The sequence below is a fragment of the Simochromis diagramma genome, unplaced genomic scaffold (assembly GCF_900408965.1).
Source record: "Simochromis diagramma unplaced genomic scaffold, fSimDia1.1 OVJJ01000131.1, whole genome shotgun sequence".
Classification (NCBI taxonomy): Eukaryota; Metazoa; Chordata; class Actinopteri; order Cichliformes; family Cichlidae; genus Simochromis; species Simochromis diagramma.
Genome location: NW_024387200.1, coordinates 3,550,723 through 3,564,942, shown reverse-complemented (window position 1 = coordinate 3,564,942; position 14,220 = coordinate 3,550,723). Strand labels below are relative to the sequence as shown.

The window sequence follows — 14,220 nt, the reverse complement described above, 5'->3', positions numbered from 1 at the left end:
GTTTTGTTTGCTTGATTTAAACCCCACAGACATTGCCACTGTGTCATTGTGAGTAATCTCTTCAAGATCAGCAGGTTCACTTTCTGCGCTTTGGAGCTGTAATCTTTGTTTTCTTGTCCACTACTGCCCCCTCTGGTGAAATATTGATATACAACAGTAGGTTTCAACATACCGGTAGTAGTTTGCTTTTACATTAAATTAATGTGTATCTCTAATGTTTTTTGCAAAAATGGCCGAAGCATTAGTTCTGCTCTATTCAGTCATTTTTAAAATGTGTGAAAAAAAATGTGTGGGGAAAAGTGTGAAATTGAAGTAGAGCAATGCTGCAACAAAAATGTTTGTTCTGGGTGAACTTTCTGTGAATCAGATATAAATTTGCCTGCAGCTCATATAATGAGAGCTGTATTGATTTACTCTCATTTCCCTAAAAAGCTGTAGAATATTTTAACCCTAATTTGATGCGCTGACGTCTGTTATTTTTTTCCCTACAGCTCCTGCTTCAACGGTGGCACCTGTGTGGATGGCATCAATGCCTTCACATGTTTATGCCCACCAGGCTTCACCGGGAGCTACTGTCAGCATGATATCAATGAGTGTGACTCCAAACCCTGCCTGAATGGCGGTACCTGCCAGGACAGCTATGGGACTTACAAATGCACCTGCCCGCACGGTTACACAGGACTAAACTGTCAGGTAGGAGGAGCTAGTAGAACAAAGTTATTCTGATTGTCTTCAAGGCTCCCTGCGTTTTAACCGTAAAATGAGCAAATTACATCTGTCTGGCATATTGAATTGATAAATAACATATGCATACTGCATTAACACCGCACAGTCAACATCTGTTACTTTTATTATGATTTTCAGAACCTGGTTCGTTGGTGTGACTCGTCTCCTTGTAAAAACGGGGGAACTTGCTGGCAGACAGACACCACATACAGCTGTGGGTGTGAGACTGGATGGACGGGCCTTTATTGTGACGTCCCAAGTGTTTCCTGTGAGGTGGCAGCCAAACAGAGAGGTGAGAGGTTTCAAAAGCCTTGTTATGCCAGGTGTTTTTTTTAACAGTGTTTAGCCTGTTAAACTTAGAATATCACGTCGTATATTATTTGCCGATTACTGACAAAATATAAAGAATTTTATTACAACACTTTCATCATCTTTTGCTATCCATTTAGGAGTCGATGTTGCGCATCTTTGTCATAACTCGGGTCAGTGTCTGGACGCAGGAAATGTTCACTACTGCCACTGTCAGGTGGGATACACCGGGAGCTACTGTGAGGAGCAGGTAGATGAATGCACACCGAACCCGTGCCAAAACGGCGCCACCTGCACCGACTTTCTGGGCGGATACACCTGCAAGGTAAAAACTGCGAAGAGAAAGTTTTTATCCCTTTGCTATCTATGTTCAGATTTGTTTTTATGTGTCTATTTTTTACATAAATTTGGTGCACCATGGCACATATGTACTGCATTTTTTTCAGGTTTAGTATGTTATTTATATTTTATGGCAACTTTTGGTTGTTCTAACAAACATTACTTGGAGACATTTATAGTTAAACACATTTCTTGTGGTGACTGTATAACTCTAGATGTGTGCTTCTTTGCAGAAATATTTTTACTCTTAAAGCTACAACTCATTAATATATCTTCTATATTATATGATATTAACCTGCTTTTTAACTAACTGTCGGAGGCATTCAACTAAGAAGCGGTAATTGTAGCTGTTCATTGAATTTAAGTTTAAGGCAGACATCCTTTCTGCTGCAGTCCTAATGAAGAGGTTTGCTTATAAATAGAAAACAAACAGCTTGGTTATGTTAATCTTCTCCGGAGTAAAAGATCTTCTGGCCTTGGCAGGATGGAGGCCAGAAAACAGCCAGGTAAACAAAAACCATCTTTGTTTCATGTCAGACATCGATTAACTTTCCCCTCTCTTCTCTCGCTGTCCCGCTCTTCCTTCTTCCTTCTATTCCTCTTTCGTCTTTTATTCCCTCTCTTCCTCAGTGCATGCCAGGATACTTGGGGACCAACTGCTCTGTGGAGATCAATGAATGTTTCTCCCAGCCGTGCCAGAACGGGGGCACCTGCATTGACCTGATCAATACCTACAAATGCTCCTGTCCCCGGGGAACCCAAGGTCAGCAGACCCCACGCACACTCCTCCACACCTCTCTGCCTCTCCATTCTCTCCTACTCGTATCCACGCTTCATTAATTAGGGCTTAACAGCACCCCGGGCATAAAAGCTCCACCTCCCGTCTTGGCTCCATCTCTTCCTCTACTTGTCAAGTACTCTATTGATTTTTCTCTCAGACATGAAGGGAGCGTGTGTGTTTTAGGTCAGTCTAAAGTGGCAATAGAGTTGGTTTTCCTAAAACAGCCAACATGTTGTTGGAAATTTGAAGATTAAAAAAGTTTTTTTTTAAAACAAATTCAGGTCAGTATTTAAAAATGGTTCTAAACGTCTTGACTTTAATCATTTTTGGTCAGTTTCAAGGTCTGGTTTAACCTAAAGCCATTTACACTGGAAAAGCAGAGCACTTTGACTCTCTGTTTATTTGTGGACTTTTTAAATCTGGTTTTGGATCTCTGAAATCTTTTCTTACTCGAAACATTAAAATGTTACTATATAAAACTCTTCATACAACATGCCCTGATGTATCTCTTCAAACTTAACTACTGTTTTTTTTATGTCTTTGCAGACATGTCTATCTTTTTGTTTTTCAAAGTCCAGACCTAATTTCATACCCTTTATCCAAAATTTCCTCTATAAAGGGACACTAATATCTGCAATTTACTGGAAAATGACAGAATAGAAAGCAAATGACCTGCTGACAGTTTGTTAAAGTCATAACCGCTTTTGGTGATTCTCAAAATGATATATTGTTCATGTTCTTTATTTAAATGAATGCACATTACTTGACATTGTTGTTTCCCCCTTACTCTTCCATTGCAATCTTCAGGTGTTCACTGTGAGATCAATGTGGACGACTGCACTCCCTTCACTGACCCAGTCACCAAAGAGCCAAAGTGCTTCAACAAAGGCAAGTGTGTGGATGGAGTCGGAGGCTACCACTGCATCTGCCCTCCAGGATATGTTGGGGAGCGCTGTGAGGGAGACGTGAACGAGTGTTTGTCAAACCCCTGTGACCCGCGCGGAACGCACAGCTGCATCCAGCTCACCAACAACTACCGCTGCGAGTGTCGCACCGGATACACGGGTAAACAGCTTGGAGAGTATATTAAAGAGTTTGAGGGGGGATATGTTAGCCTGCCTTTTTGGCTGGTATTTTCTTTGCACTCACTGTTTAAACTGCCCTCATCATTCAGTTTGCATGTTTGTACTACACACAGCATATAAAAGATGGACATAACCAAAGTGAGATCAGCCGTTTAAAGTTTATGGAAGCTTTGAGTTTCTGCTTTTCACCATTGCAAATTTATCTTTTTTAAAGCAAACTTTTGGACAAGAGAGTAGCAATGATCAGATTATGCTGCCTTGGTTAACAAGATGAGCTATTATTAATTGAGTTGCTAATTTTGATTAGCTTAAACCATGCTTAAAATAAAAAGTACTTGCCAGAACAAAATAACAGGCTCCCTAATTTTTAATTATACAACTGAACTTGAATGAAGACATGAATCTGACTGCGTGTCAGTGTGATAGGAGTTGACCATTTGTTTTATCACGCAATAAACTCAAAATGGAACCATAATGTACAAAATGAATGTCATGTTGTGTTCAATATTATTTGCATGTAGCAACTGAGACCATAGTCTAATCAGGAAAGTGTTTACTGAAGTCAAGTGAAAATCAAAGTGCAATGATGCAAGATACAGGAGTCAGTCCCTGCTGCTGCACATCTTTTATATACAGTGTTTGTTGATCTAAAACGTACTGGTGTGGCATTAACCTTACAATTATGATGAGGAATGAAAATGAAATGACAAACCTTTTTGTGTGTGACCCCTCTGTAGGTCAGCGTTGTGACACTGTGTTCGATGGCTGTAAGAGCAAACCTTGTCGTAATGGAGGCACCTGTGCTGTGGCCAGTAATACACCACATGGCTTCATCTGCAAATGTCCTCCTGTGAGTACACACTCTCGGAAATATACACAGACCTCTGTCACTCATAAGAAAGTTGTAATAAAAGAGCAAAAATTCCTCTTAATATTATCTAAATGTTGACTGTAACTTTTAAAAGAGACATACAGAAGGCGATGTGTTGCTTCCATAATGGGAAATATACTTTTTTACAAATATTTGATCTAAATTAGCCCTCTTGTCTTTAATCATAGATAGCCTGATATTGGCTTGAATTTTAGTTTTCAGGAATAAGACAGATTGCTTATATTCATATCAGTCTAATTTATTTAATATATAATAAGCATAAATCATATATATTATTCTTCCTGTAGGGCTTTACTGGCTCCACGTGTGAATACGACTCCCAGACCTGCGGCAGCCTTCACTGTCGCAATGGAGGCACATGCATCTCCGGTCATAAGAGTCCCACGTGTCTCTGTGCTCCATTATTCACTGGACCTGAATGCCAATATCCCACTGACAGTCCCTGTTATTCGAACCCCTGTTACAACGGCGGCACGTGTGAATACACCTCAGAGGAGCCGTACTACCACTGTGAATGCCCAGCTAACTTCAACGGCCTCCGCTGCCACATCCTGGATTACAGCTTCCCGGGAGGGTCTGGCCACAACATCCCGCCACCCCCAGTGGACGTCCCCTGCGGGATCCCGCAGTGTGAAGAGCGCAAGTACAACAAGCACTGCGATGTGTCCTGTAACAACCATGAGTGCGGCTGGGACAACGGCGACTGCTCGCTCAATTTCAACGATCCGTGGAAGAACTGCTCGGCCGCTCTGCAGTGCTGGCGATACTTCAATGATGGGAAGTGTGACTCACAGTGTGACAATGCTGGATGTCTGTATGATGGGTTTGACTGCCAGAACTTGGAAGGACAGTGCAAGTAAGTGTATTTAAGTGAAATAAGAGTTAGCTTAGCTTCATAAAATATCCAGTTAAATATCTTAAAATCTATTTGTCTTGCTTGGTGTGCTGCTAATTAGATGCTGAGAAGAACAAACAGGATAGAGAACTACAGTGATAAAACTGTCTTTGATACAACAGTTCATTATTTTCCAGTAGAGCTGTAGGTAGTTCCTGTGTCATATACTTCTTCTTTTAAGCATATATGTGCAATTAAGAGATATTTAATTGGGCCTTTGCATCCAATTTTTTTGCAGCCCTCTCTATGACCAGTACTGCAAGGATCACTACGCCGATGGCCATTGCGACCAGGGCTGCAACAACGCAGAGTGCGAGTGGGATGGCCTGGACTGTGCCAGCAACATGCCTGAGAAGCTAGCCGTGGGCCAGCTGGTCCTGGTTGTCCACATCACCCCTGAACACCTCCTCAACAACTCCTTCGGCTTCCTGCGCGAGCTGAGCCGCGTGCTTCGAACCAATGTGGTATTCAAGAAGGATACAAAGGGGGAAATGATGGTCTACCCATATTATGGGAACGAACATGAGCTGAAAAAGTACAACGTCAAGCGTTCAGTGGACTCTTGGTCAGAGGTTCCTGGCAAAGTGCTGAATGTGGTCAAGAGGAGCCTGTATGACTTGGCTGGTGACAGCAAGAGAGCAAAGAGGGAGCTGGATCATTTGGAGATCAAAGGGTGAGAAGGCATTTCTGAAAATATTTCAGTCATTAACCTGCAAATTGTTCAGATCATTTTCTTCCATTATCTGTCATTTTATATGCTCATCTTTGTTTTTGGATTTAGTTTTTTCTTTTTGGGGGGGGTTTAAGAAGATTTTTATTTCTTTGCGGAAGCTAATGAGATTCAGAAAAATGATAAAGTCTGGAGTCACTTTGTGTTTTCTTCACTCTCTAGTTCAATTGTCCACTTGGAGGTGGACAACCGTCAGTGCTTCCAACAATCCACCGAGTGTTTCCAGAGCACAAGTGATGCTGCAGCGTTCCTTGGGGCTTTGGAGTCCAGTGGCAAACTGGATGTACCTTTCACCATTGAAGCTGTTTACAGTAAGTATATTTAATAGGTATCTGCATGACTTAAAAAGTCTGTATGCATTGTTGGCTTTCCAAAAAATAGAACTCTCTTTAAAAAAATAAAGCAAAAGCAAATTTTGACTGCAGCTTGTCAAATTCTGGACACTTTTTACCAAAGATATTTGATCTAAAGCCGCTGCTTCAGATTTTCATATATTCATATTTTCATTTATTGTATGATGAAACTTTTCTAATCAATGTACACTCAATGGAAAAGTCTATTGATTTTGTGTATTTTCCATACTGTTAACAAATCACAGCAAAAAAACAAAGCCATCATTGACTCCTATTAAAAACGTAGTGGGCCTCAGGTTGTACTGCATATTTCTTTATCAGGCCAAACCTCCACTTGAATAGATTTGATGTAGCCTGCAAAACCCAGGCAAATATTTTTATTCCTAAAATTTCAAAACTTTTTGATTAACATGTAAAAAACATGTTCATTTATCTCTGTTCGTGTATAATTGTTGGTTTAGTCTTTTTTTTTTTAAATTGGATCTTTTTATAAACGAAAACATAAAATCGGCTACACTCCTTAAATGTTGTATGCAAATACAACATTAGTGTATCTTACACACTGGTAATCATTTTCATTTCCGTGCAAACCCAAGGTTTCTTGAAGACAGTCTAAAATGTAAAACAGGATCGCACAAATTAGCTTGATTGTTTGTAAAGTAAAATAAATGTCATTAGCAGTATGAGGACTAAAACATGAAAAATCACTGATGGGGTTTTTTAAGGCCTCGTGGTGTCCACACGTACAGAACATACTCGGATTAGACACATGCTCTTTCATGCTCACGCTCAAAGCAAATGTATCCGACGTGGCCTCTGGTCGGGTCCTAACCTTACAACTCTTTGATTGTGTATTTGTTATGCAGCCGTGAACAAATGCAGTTCTGAATCTCTTGGCCTAAACAATGAGTCCTCCCCTCGGTGTAAATCCAATGGCTTGAGGCTCCAAAATGGTTAATTGCCGTAAATCAACTCATCCAACCTCCCCCCGCCTCCAAAATCACATAACATAACCGTATCTGTCTGTTTCTCAGACATGTACACATATACGTCCACGGATATCACACTCGCACACATGCACGCACACGCACTTCATCCCACAGTGTGAGGGGCTGCTGCAACCTTCACCTCGCTGAATGTAATACCAGGACTTAATGTATCTCTGAGGGTTTAGGTTGGGGGAGTTTATCATTTCAAAATCGTTAGTGGAAAAAAAGAGAAGGGGAAAAATTGATCGGGAGTGTGCTAGAAGTTGGGAGTCTTTGTTATCTCGAAAATCCTAATAAATCCTTCGTCTTTACAGCTTAAAGTGCGTGCAGTAATTTGAAGTTCATTAATCCCCCTCCCTTTTTTCTCTTAAAGAAGAAATGGTAAAGTTGTCTCTTGGTACCCTGGGCTGAAAAGAGAGAGAGGAGGTGGTGGTGGTGTACTTTTCTCCCCCTTTTCTTTTTTTTTTATCACGCCCCATCCCTTTTTTTTCTTTTTTTGATGAAAAGTGGTTAGCAATTCTGATTATTACTGAATAGATAGAAGAAGCTAGCTTTACAAACGGTGAGGATCGTCAGTCCATTTCAGACACTGGCTGCGTTTTGGAGTGGGATCCGCGGGGCGAAGGAGAGCCGGACTAGCTCTGCTCGAACACTCAGGCTGATCCTGGGTGTCCCGGTCCAGCGGTCCACATCTTGTCCTCAGCCCACTGTGAACATAATGTCCATTTTCCTACCAGGTGGCGTGGAACCCGAGCCGCCACAGGTTTCCTACCTAATCTACTTGGTACTGGGCGGTTTAGGAATGCTGGCCTTCCTTGGACTGGGAATGGTGGCTGCCCGAAAGCGCCGTCATGAACACGGGCGGCTCTGGCTTCCCGAGGGCTTCAAGACCACAGATAGCAAGAAGAAGAGACGTGAGCCTGTTGGAGAGGATTCGGTGGGATTAAAGTAAGTTTACATTTATTCGGCGCTCGCTGTCATTTGGTGTGTGTTTCTTTGCGGGTTGGGTGACGGGCCAGTTCTTTAGGTAAAAATTTGGAAAAATGGGATTTTTCTCTGGATCATTAATGATAATGATATAGCAGGTTTACGTGTGAATTAATTGACTTGTTGGGGCAGAGGGGTGTGGTATGAAATCAATCAATGCTTTTGTTTTTTCGGCATCGCTACACCATTAATGGTGAGTGGCTTGTATGAGACTGAAGCAGTGGAGTACGAGGATTTTTAAAAGGTTTTCTGCTTCATCACAGGCCAATGAAAAACACCTCAGACATTTCTCTCATGGATGACACCCACACTGAGTGGGGAGAAGACGAACCTTCAGATGCGAAACGCTTTAGGGTAAGGAACTCTGACATAACTAAAATATAATGATTATTATTATTATTATTCAATTTTACAGTCTGAGCAACTATTTCATAAGACATCTAATTCTAGGCTTTGAGAGAATTGTTTGTGTATTTTTAAATGTTTAAAATAATTTTATGATCTTTTTATAATACATTTTAAACTTTTTTTGTTTTTTTCTAATTCGATTTAAAGTCAGTTTCAGTTGTCTGACCTCCTGCTGTCCCCGTTTTAACAGTTTGATGAGCAGGCTGTGTTGGATGCGGACGACCAGACAGACAACCGCCAGTGGACGCAGCAGCACCTGGATGCCGCTGACCTGCGCATCCCATCTATAGCTCCCACACCCCCTCAGGGCGAGATTGAGAATGACTGCCTGGATGTCAATGTCCGCGGTCCAGGTGTGTTACGAACCATAGATATTATTTATATTAGCGGGACCTCTTATCTTTAGGTTATTTTTATTGCGGATGACTTGGTTGTCTTTATATAAACCATTAAATTACAGAGACTACTGAGCTGTAACTGCTTCACATGCCAGCAAAGCTCTCAGTTTTTAGGAAATTATGTATATATAATTATATATAATTGTGCATTTTATATATATATATATATATATATATATATATATATATATATATATATATATATATATATATATATATATATATTTATATATATATATATATATATATATAAAGTTATTTATATATATAAATATATATATATATGTATATATGTCTTTTTTTTGCCTTTTTTCTTTTTGCTTGTGAAATACAGAACTGAAAAGTCTAGGTGAGGGAACTGGGAGAGGAAAATCCTTCGGTAGTGTAAAGCTATTACTGATATTTGAATGGATCAAGGGGCAAAGAACTTTTTGAGCACACATTTCTAGTAGTCACACATTTTTCTGTGTGTGTTTTTCTTGTGTAAACTTGTGTATGTGAATTGATTAATATCTTTTCTGGGCGAACATTTCACATTTCCTAAGGATGTGTGTGTTTTTTTTATGTGTGTGCGTGCGTGTGTAATTGCGCATGTAGGAGCTGCTAAAGCTCCATGTCCTCAGGGTAAAGGATCTTCTTCAAAGCAGCTGGCTGGAAGCTAGATGCCTGGGGGAAAACACTGATTCCTGATCAGATTAATCATTTGACCAGTAATAGGCCTCTGTTTTCTTTTTTTTTCTTTTTTTATTCTACATTACAAAAACCAATGAAGGCATCAGATGCAAAAACCTAACTTTGTACTAAGTGGCAAATTCCCTGAAGAAAAGCTATGAAAAATCAAAGTAACAGGTTTAACATCTTGAGAGCACACTTTTCCCCCCGTTGCGGATCGATGCACTTGAATCGACCAAATCTGCGAGATCTGGGGCTTGCTATCCTTTTGAAGAGGAGAAAACCTATCCAAGTCGACTGACTGAGCCGCCTCTCACAGCCAGATTTTAATGCTTCGTTTTTGCAGTAGTCTAGCTTTAGCAAGCCTTGGCCTCTATCCCTCTAGCTTCGCTTTCCTTCTGAAGCTTCTCCTGTGCCGGGGCCTTGATCAGAATCTATTATCGAAAAAGAGAGCGCTGTGATGATTCAACCCAGGAAAAAGTGTCAAATCCACATTCGATTTGTTTGTTGCTTTGTTTTGATCTGCCAGGTGCTTTGAAGTGAACCCTCTTGTAGTTTTGCAGTAGTTGATATGACTGTACTGTGCTGACCATGCAGTGCCTTTTTTTTTTCATTCGCTTCTTCTGGCCCTTCCGTGCAGATGGATTCACACCCCTGATGATTGCGTCCTGCAGTGGCGGAGGTTTAGAAACAGGCAACAGCGAGGAGGAGGAGGACGCCTCTGCTAATGTGATCAATGACTTCATCTATCAAGGTGCTAACCTCCACAACCAGACTGATCGGACGGGTGAAACAGCTCTTCACCTGGCTGCCCGCTATGCCCGCTCTGATGCTGCTAAACGCCTGCTGGAGGCCAGCGCTGATGCCAACATACAAGACAACATGGGCAGAACTCCTCTGCATGCTGCTGTGGCAGCTGATGCCCAAGGAGTGTTCCAGGTGGGTTTCTTTATCATTTATTTATTTCTTTTTGGATTAGGAAACCCAAAATGCAAATGTGAGCATGGCTCCTTTAAAGTCTTTTTTTTTCATCTTAAAATTGTGATGATCATTTTGTGTGAAAAATGTAGCTATTAAAAAAATATTAATAGTACAAAGTTAAAATACTTTAAATTTCCTGTAAAATTCATTATTCTAAAGGAATCTAATGGAGTAATGTGTTGTATATCTTTGCAGATTCTGATAAGGAACCGTGCCACAGACTTAGATGCCCGCATGCATGATGGCACTACACCCCTGATCTTGGCTGCCAGGCTTGCAGTGGAGGGCATGGTGGAGGAGCTCATTAACTGCCATGCTGATGTCAATGCAATTGATGATTTTGGTAAGGTTTCAATGTTTTTTGCCACTTACGATATTCACAAAAGCCTGAAATCTTCACATTTTAGTGCTAAATGTGGTGCAAAAAGAATTTTATATCTAATGACCCTGTTCCTGTCTCTGCAGGTAAATCAGCCCTACATTGGGCCGCAGCAGTAAATAACGTGGAGGCAGCCATTGTGCTACTCAAAAATGGTGCCAACAAGGACATGCAAAATAACAAGGTATAGAAATAACCCCCTTTCTGCAATGAAGGAACATTCCTTGTGCATCTGTTAAACTGTTTAATATATTGTCTCCTTTCTGTTTACTTCAGGAGGAAACACCTCTGTTCTTGGCTGCTAGGGAAGGAAGCTATGAGACTGCCAAGGTCTTGCTGGACCATTTTGCCAACAGAGAAATAACTGATCACATGGACCGGCTACCCAGAGACATTGCACAAGAGAGAATGCATCACGACATTGTGCGGCTGATGGACGAGTACAACCTGGTACGAAGTCCTCCCATGCATGGAGGGTCACTAAGCACCACACTGTCACCCCCTCTTTGCTCACCTAATGGCTTCCTGGGAAACATGAAGCAGCCCCAGCCTCAAGGTCAAGGCCAGAGCAAAAAGGCACGCAAGCCCAGCACCAAAGGCATCGGGTGCAAGGAGGGAAAAGACATGAAGGTGAAGAAGAAGAATTCCCAGGATGGGAAGCCTGGGAACCTCTTGGATAGCTCAGCTGTTCTGTCTCCAGTTGACTCCCTGGAGTCTCCACATGGCTATGTCTCTGATGTAGCTTCACCGCCGATGATGACCTCACCTTTCCAGCAGTCGCCGTCTGTATCCCTGAACCATCTGCAGGGGATGTCTGACCCACACCTGGCTGTAAACCACATGGTGATACCAAGCAAGCAGGAGCTGGCTCGAATGCAGTTTGACCCAATGCCTCCACGTCTTACCCATCTACCCGTTACTGTCTCCAGTGGCCAGGGCGCCATGAATGGACAGTGTGATTGGCTGTCCAGGATGCATGGCAACATGAGCCAACCAGGTCAGTACAACCCAATGAGAAACAACTCTGGTGGTCAAGGAGGTCTTCACCAGGGAGGCCAGCACGGGATGATGACAACAACGCTCCATAATGGCCACCCAAACAGCAGCCTGACTCAGATGATGACATATCAGGGCATCCAGAACACCAGAATGGGTCCACAGTCGCACATATTGCAACAGCAAGCTCAACAGATGCAGCAGATGCAGAACCTTCAGCAGCTTCAACAACAGCAGCAGCAGCATCAACAGCAGCAGCAGAGCATCCAGCTGCAGCACCAGAACTCAAACACAGCCAACACCCAAAACTTCATCAGTGGGGAGCTCAGTTCTCCAGAGCTCCAGCAGGGCACAGGCAACTCCACCATGCCCATCCGCACCATCCTGCCTCAGGAGACCCAGATTATGCCCTCCTCCATCAGCCAGTCAATGCCTAGCACCCAGTTCCTCACCCCACCCTCCCAGCACAGTTATTCGGGCCCCATTGACAACACCCCAAACCATCAGGTCCAAGTACCTGACCACCCCTTTCTGACACCCTCTCCCGGCTCCCCTGACCAGTGGTCCAGTTCATCTCCTCATTCCAACATGTCCGACTGGTCAGAGGGCATCTCGAGTCCACCGACAAGCATGCAGTCTCAGATTGCACACATACCTGAACAGTTCAAATAAAAATCTTCAGACCCAGCTGAGCTGCTGTACATATGTTTTTTTTTTTGTTTTTTGTTTTTTGTCTAAAAAGGCACTCTTGGAGGAAAAAGAGAAAGGGCAACGCTGTAAACGGGATTTTAAAAAACCTTCATAAGCTTTTATACTAACAGCAACATCTGTGTTTCATCCATTCTTTTATTTATTAATGTCTTATTTATAAGCATTGCCTGCCTTCAGAAATTTGTGGGGTCCACGGTGTTATGTCATAAGCAGGGCAGTGGATGGCCTTTATAGAAAGTCTTTTCTTTTAGTACTTCTTTTCTGGAGTGAAGTCGCAGCATACACACTGGGTATTTATTTTCCCTTAAGGACTTTGCCTTTTTTATATGGTTTCTCATGTTTATATATATATATTTTTGTATAATCTTGTTTATAATGAAAATCGTGATTAAGGGGCATTTTTATAGAGCACATATTAAGTTTCAGTGTTATTTCAGTTATTTGTAAGCATCTGAAATATCAACTGATGGTAAACTGTTAACAGTACATGAATGCCATGTACAGGTCCTGTATGATATGGGAGCTTCCATAAATATCATGTCATTCTTAGCTACACTCTTTAGAGTCATGTAAATTTCTTGAATCAGTGGAACGGCATTATGTTGCGCCTCTTGGTTTGATTTCACTCGTGTGGAAATGGAGTGGAAATGTGATATGTTGTACAGTATAAGGCCATCTTGGAGATTGGCAGTTAAGGCAGGCTTGAGTATCTGCGAGTCCTGTGGTGTGGGAGATCTGGCCTGTCGGCCACAGTGTATGTTTTTGTTCAGAGGGAAAAGGAATCTCCATTTTCTCTCTCCCTTAGTTTGAGCCTATGGCTGTGTCCTTCCTTCTGTAAATATGCCCCTTGTGTCCCTTGTAAGCAAGATTTTGTTCAAGAAATCTTATGTCTTAAGCATGCAATTTTGATAGGTGTTACACCAATCATCAGCCTCTAAAATGTAAAACAGAACAGAATTTATATTTTGTATCCTATCGTCCCTTATGCATAAATAAATTTGAACTCTATACAAATAGGCACAATATATTGTTAGGTGGTGTTTTTCTCATAAAAAAAATGGAAAAATAAATAAATATTGAGGTTTTATAAATTGATATTTATTTGCTGTTCTGGAACACACAAAAATCCATTGAGGCAAATGTTTATGTATGATAGAAAGGTTTTTTTGTTACACTTCAATGAAATGAAAACTGTTGGTTGTGTTCTCAAGTTGTGTCCACCTTAATGTTTTGTGAGATGCACTCTGGTATAGTTTGGAAAAAGTTCTGTTTTTAAAAACCACATTAGGTTGTAGTGAAAAATGCAATATCTGCAATATGTTTCCTTTGTCTTTATAAAGCTATAATTTGCAACAAATGTATTTTCCCTTTTCATTTTCAATCTGTAAAAATGTTTCTTGTTATAATAAAGGGCACCTGTGTGTCTTGAAATCAGTGATAATTGTCTTTTATTTTTTATGCTTGTGTGTTTATAATAAACATCTAAAGTACAAATCCAGTAAAGTCATCACTGCAATTAGGTTAGCCTGTGATGAGTACAGCTGAATTTTCCTGTGATCTGGCTCTTACTTTTAATTTAATGTATGTAT

At 41.3% G+C, this 14,220-nt stretch overlaps 1 protein-coding gene across 1 annotated transcript in view; it reads left to right on the top strand.

Moving 5' to 3' along the window:
- notch1b (notch receptor 1b) overlaps positions 1 to 14,067 on the top strand; it is a 40,561-nt gene extending 26,494 nt beyond the window's left edge. The window contains exons 19-34 of the mRNA XM_040050406.1: positions 492 to 693; positions 865 to 1,018; positions 1,176 to 1,360; positions 2,005 to 2,137; positions 2,963 to 3,220; positions 3,978 to 4,090; positions 4,420 to 4,988; positions 5,266 to 5,700; positions 5,920 to 6,068; positions 7,837 to 8,047; positions 8,350 to 8,440; positions 8,685 to 8,847; positions 10,205 to 10,503; positions 10,741 to 10,888; positions 11,011 to 11,108; positions 11,201 to 14,067. Of these exons, the coding sequence (XP_039906340.1) occupies positions 492 to 693; positions 865 to 1,018; positions 1,176 to 1,360; positions 2,005 to 2,137; positions 2,963 to 3,220; positions 3,978 to 4,090; positions 4,420 to 4,988; positions 5,266 to 5,700; positions 5,920 to 6,068; positions 7,837 to 8,047; positions 8,350 to 8,440; positions 8,685 to 8,847; positions 10,205 to 10,503; positions 10,741 to 10,888; positions 11,011 to 11,108; positions 11,201 to 12,592 (4,600 nt within the window). The 3' untranslated portion in view covers positions 12,593 to 14,067. The remainder of the gene's footprint in view (positions 1 to 491; positions 694 to 864; positions 1,019 to 1,175; positions 1,361 to 2,004; positions 2,138 to 2,962; positions 3,221 to 3,977; positions 4,091 to 4,419; positions 4,989 to 5,265; positions 5,701 to 5,919; positions 6,069 to 7,836; positions 8,048 to 8,349; positions 8,441 to 8,684; positions 8,848 to 10,204; positions 10,504 to 10,740; positions 10,889 to 11,010; positions 11,109 to 11,200) is intronic.
- The last annotated feature ends 153 nt before the right edge of the window (positions 14,068 to 14,220 follow it).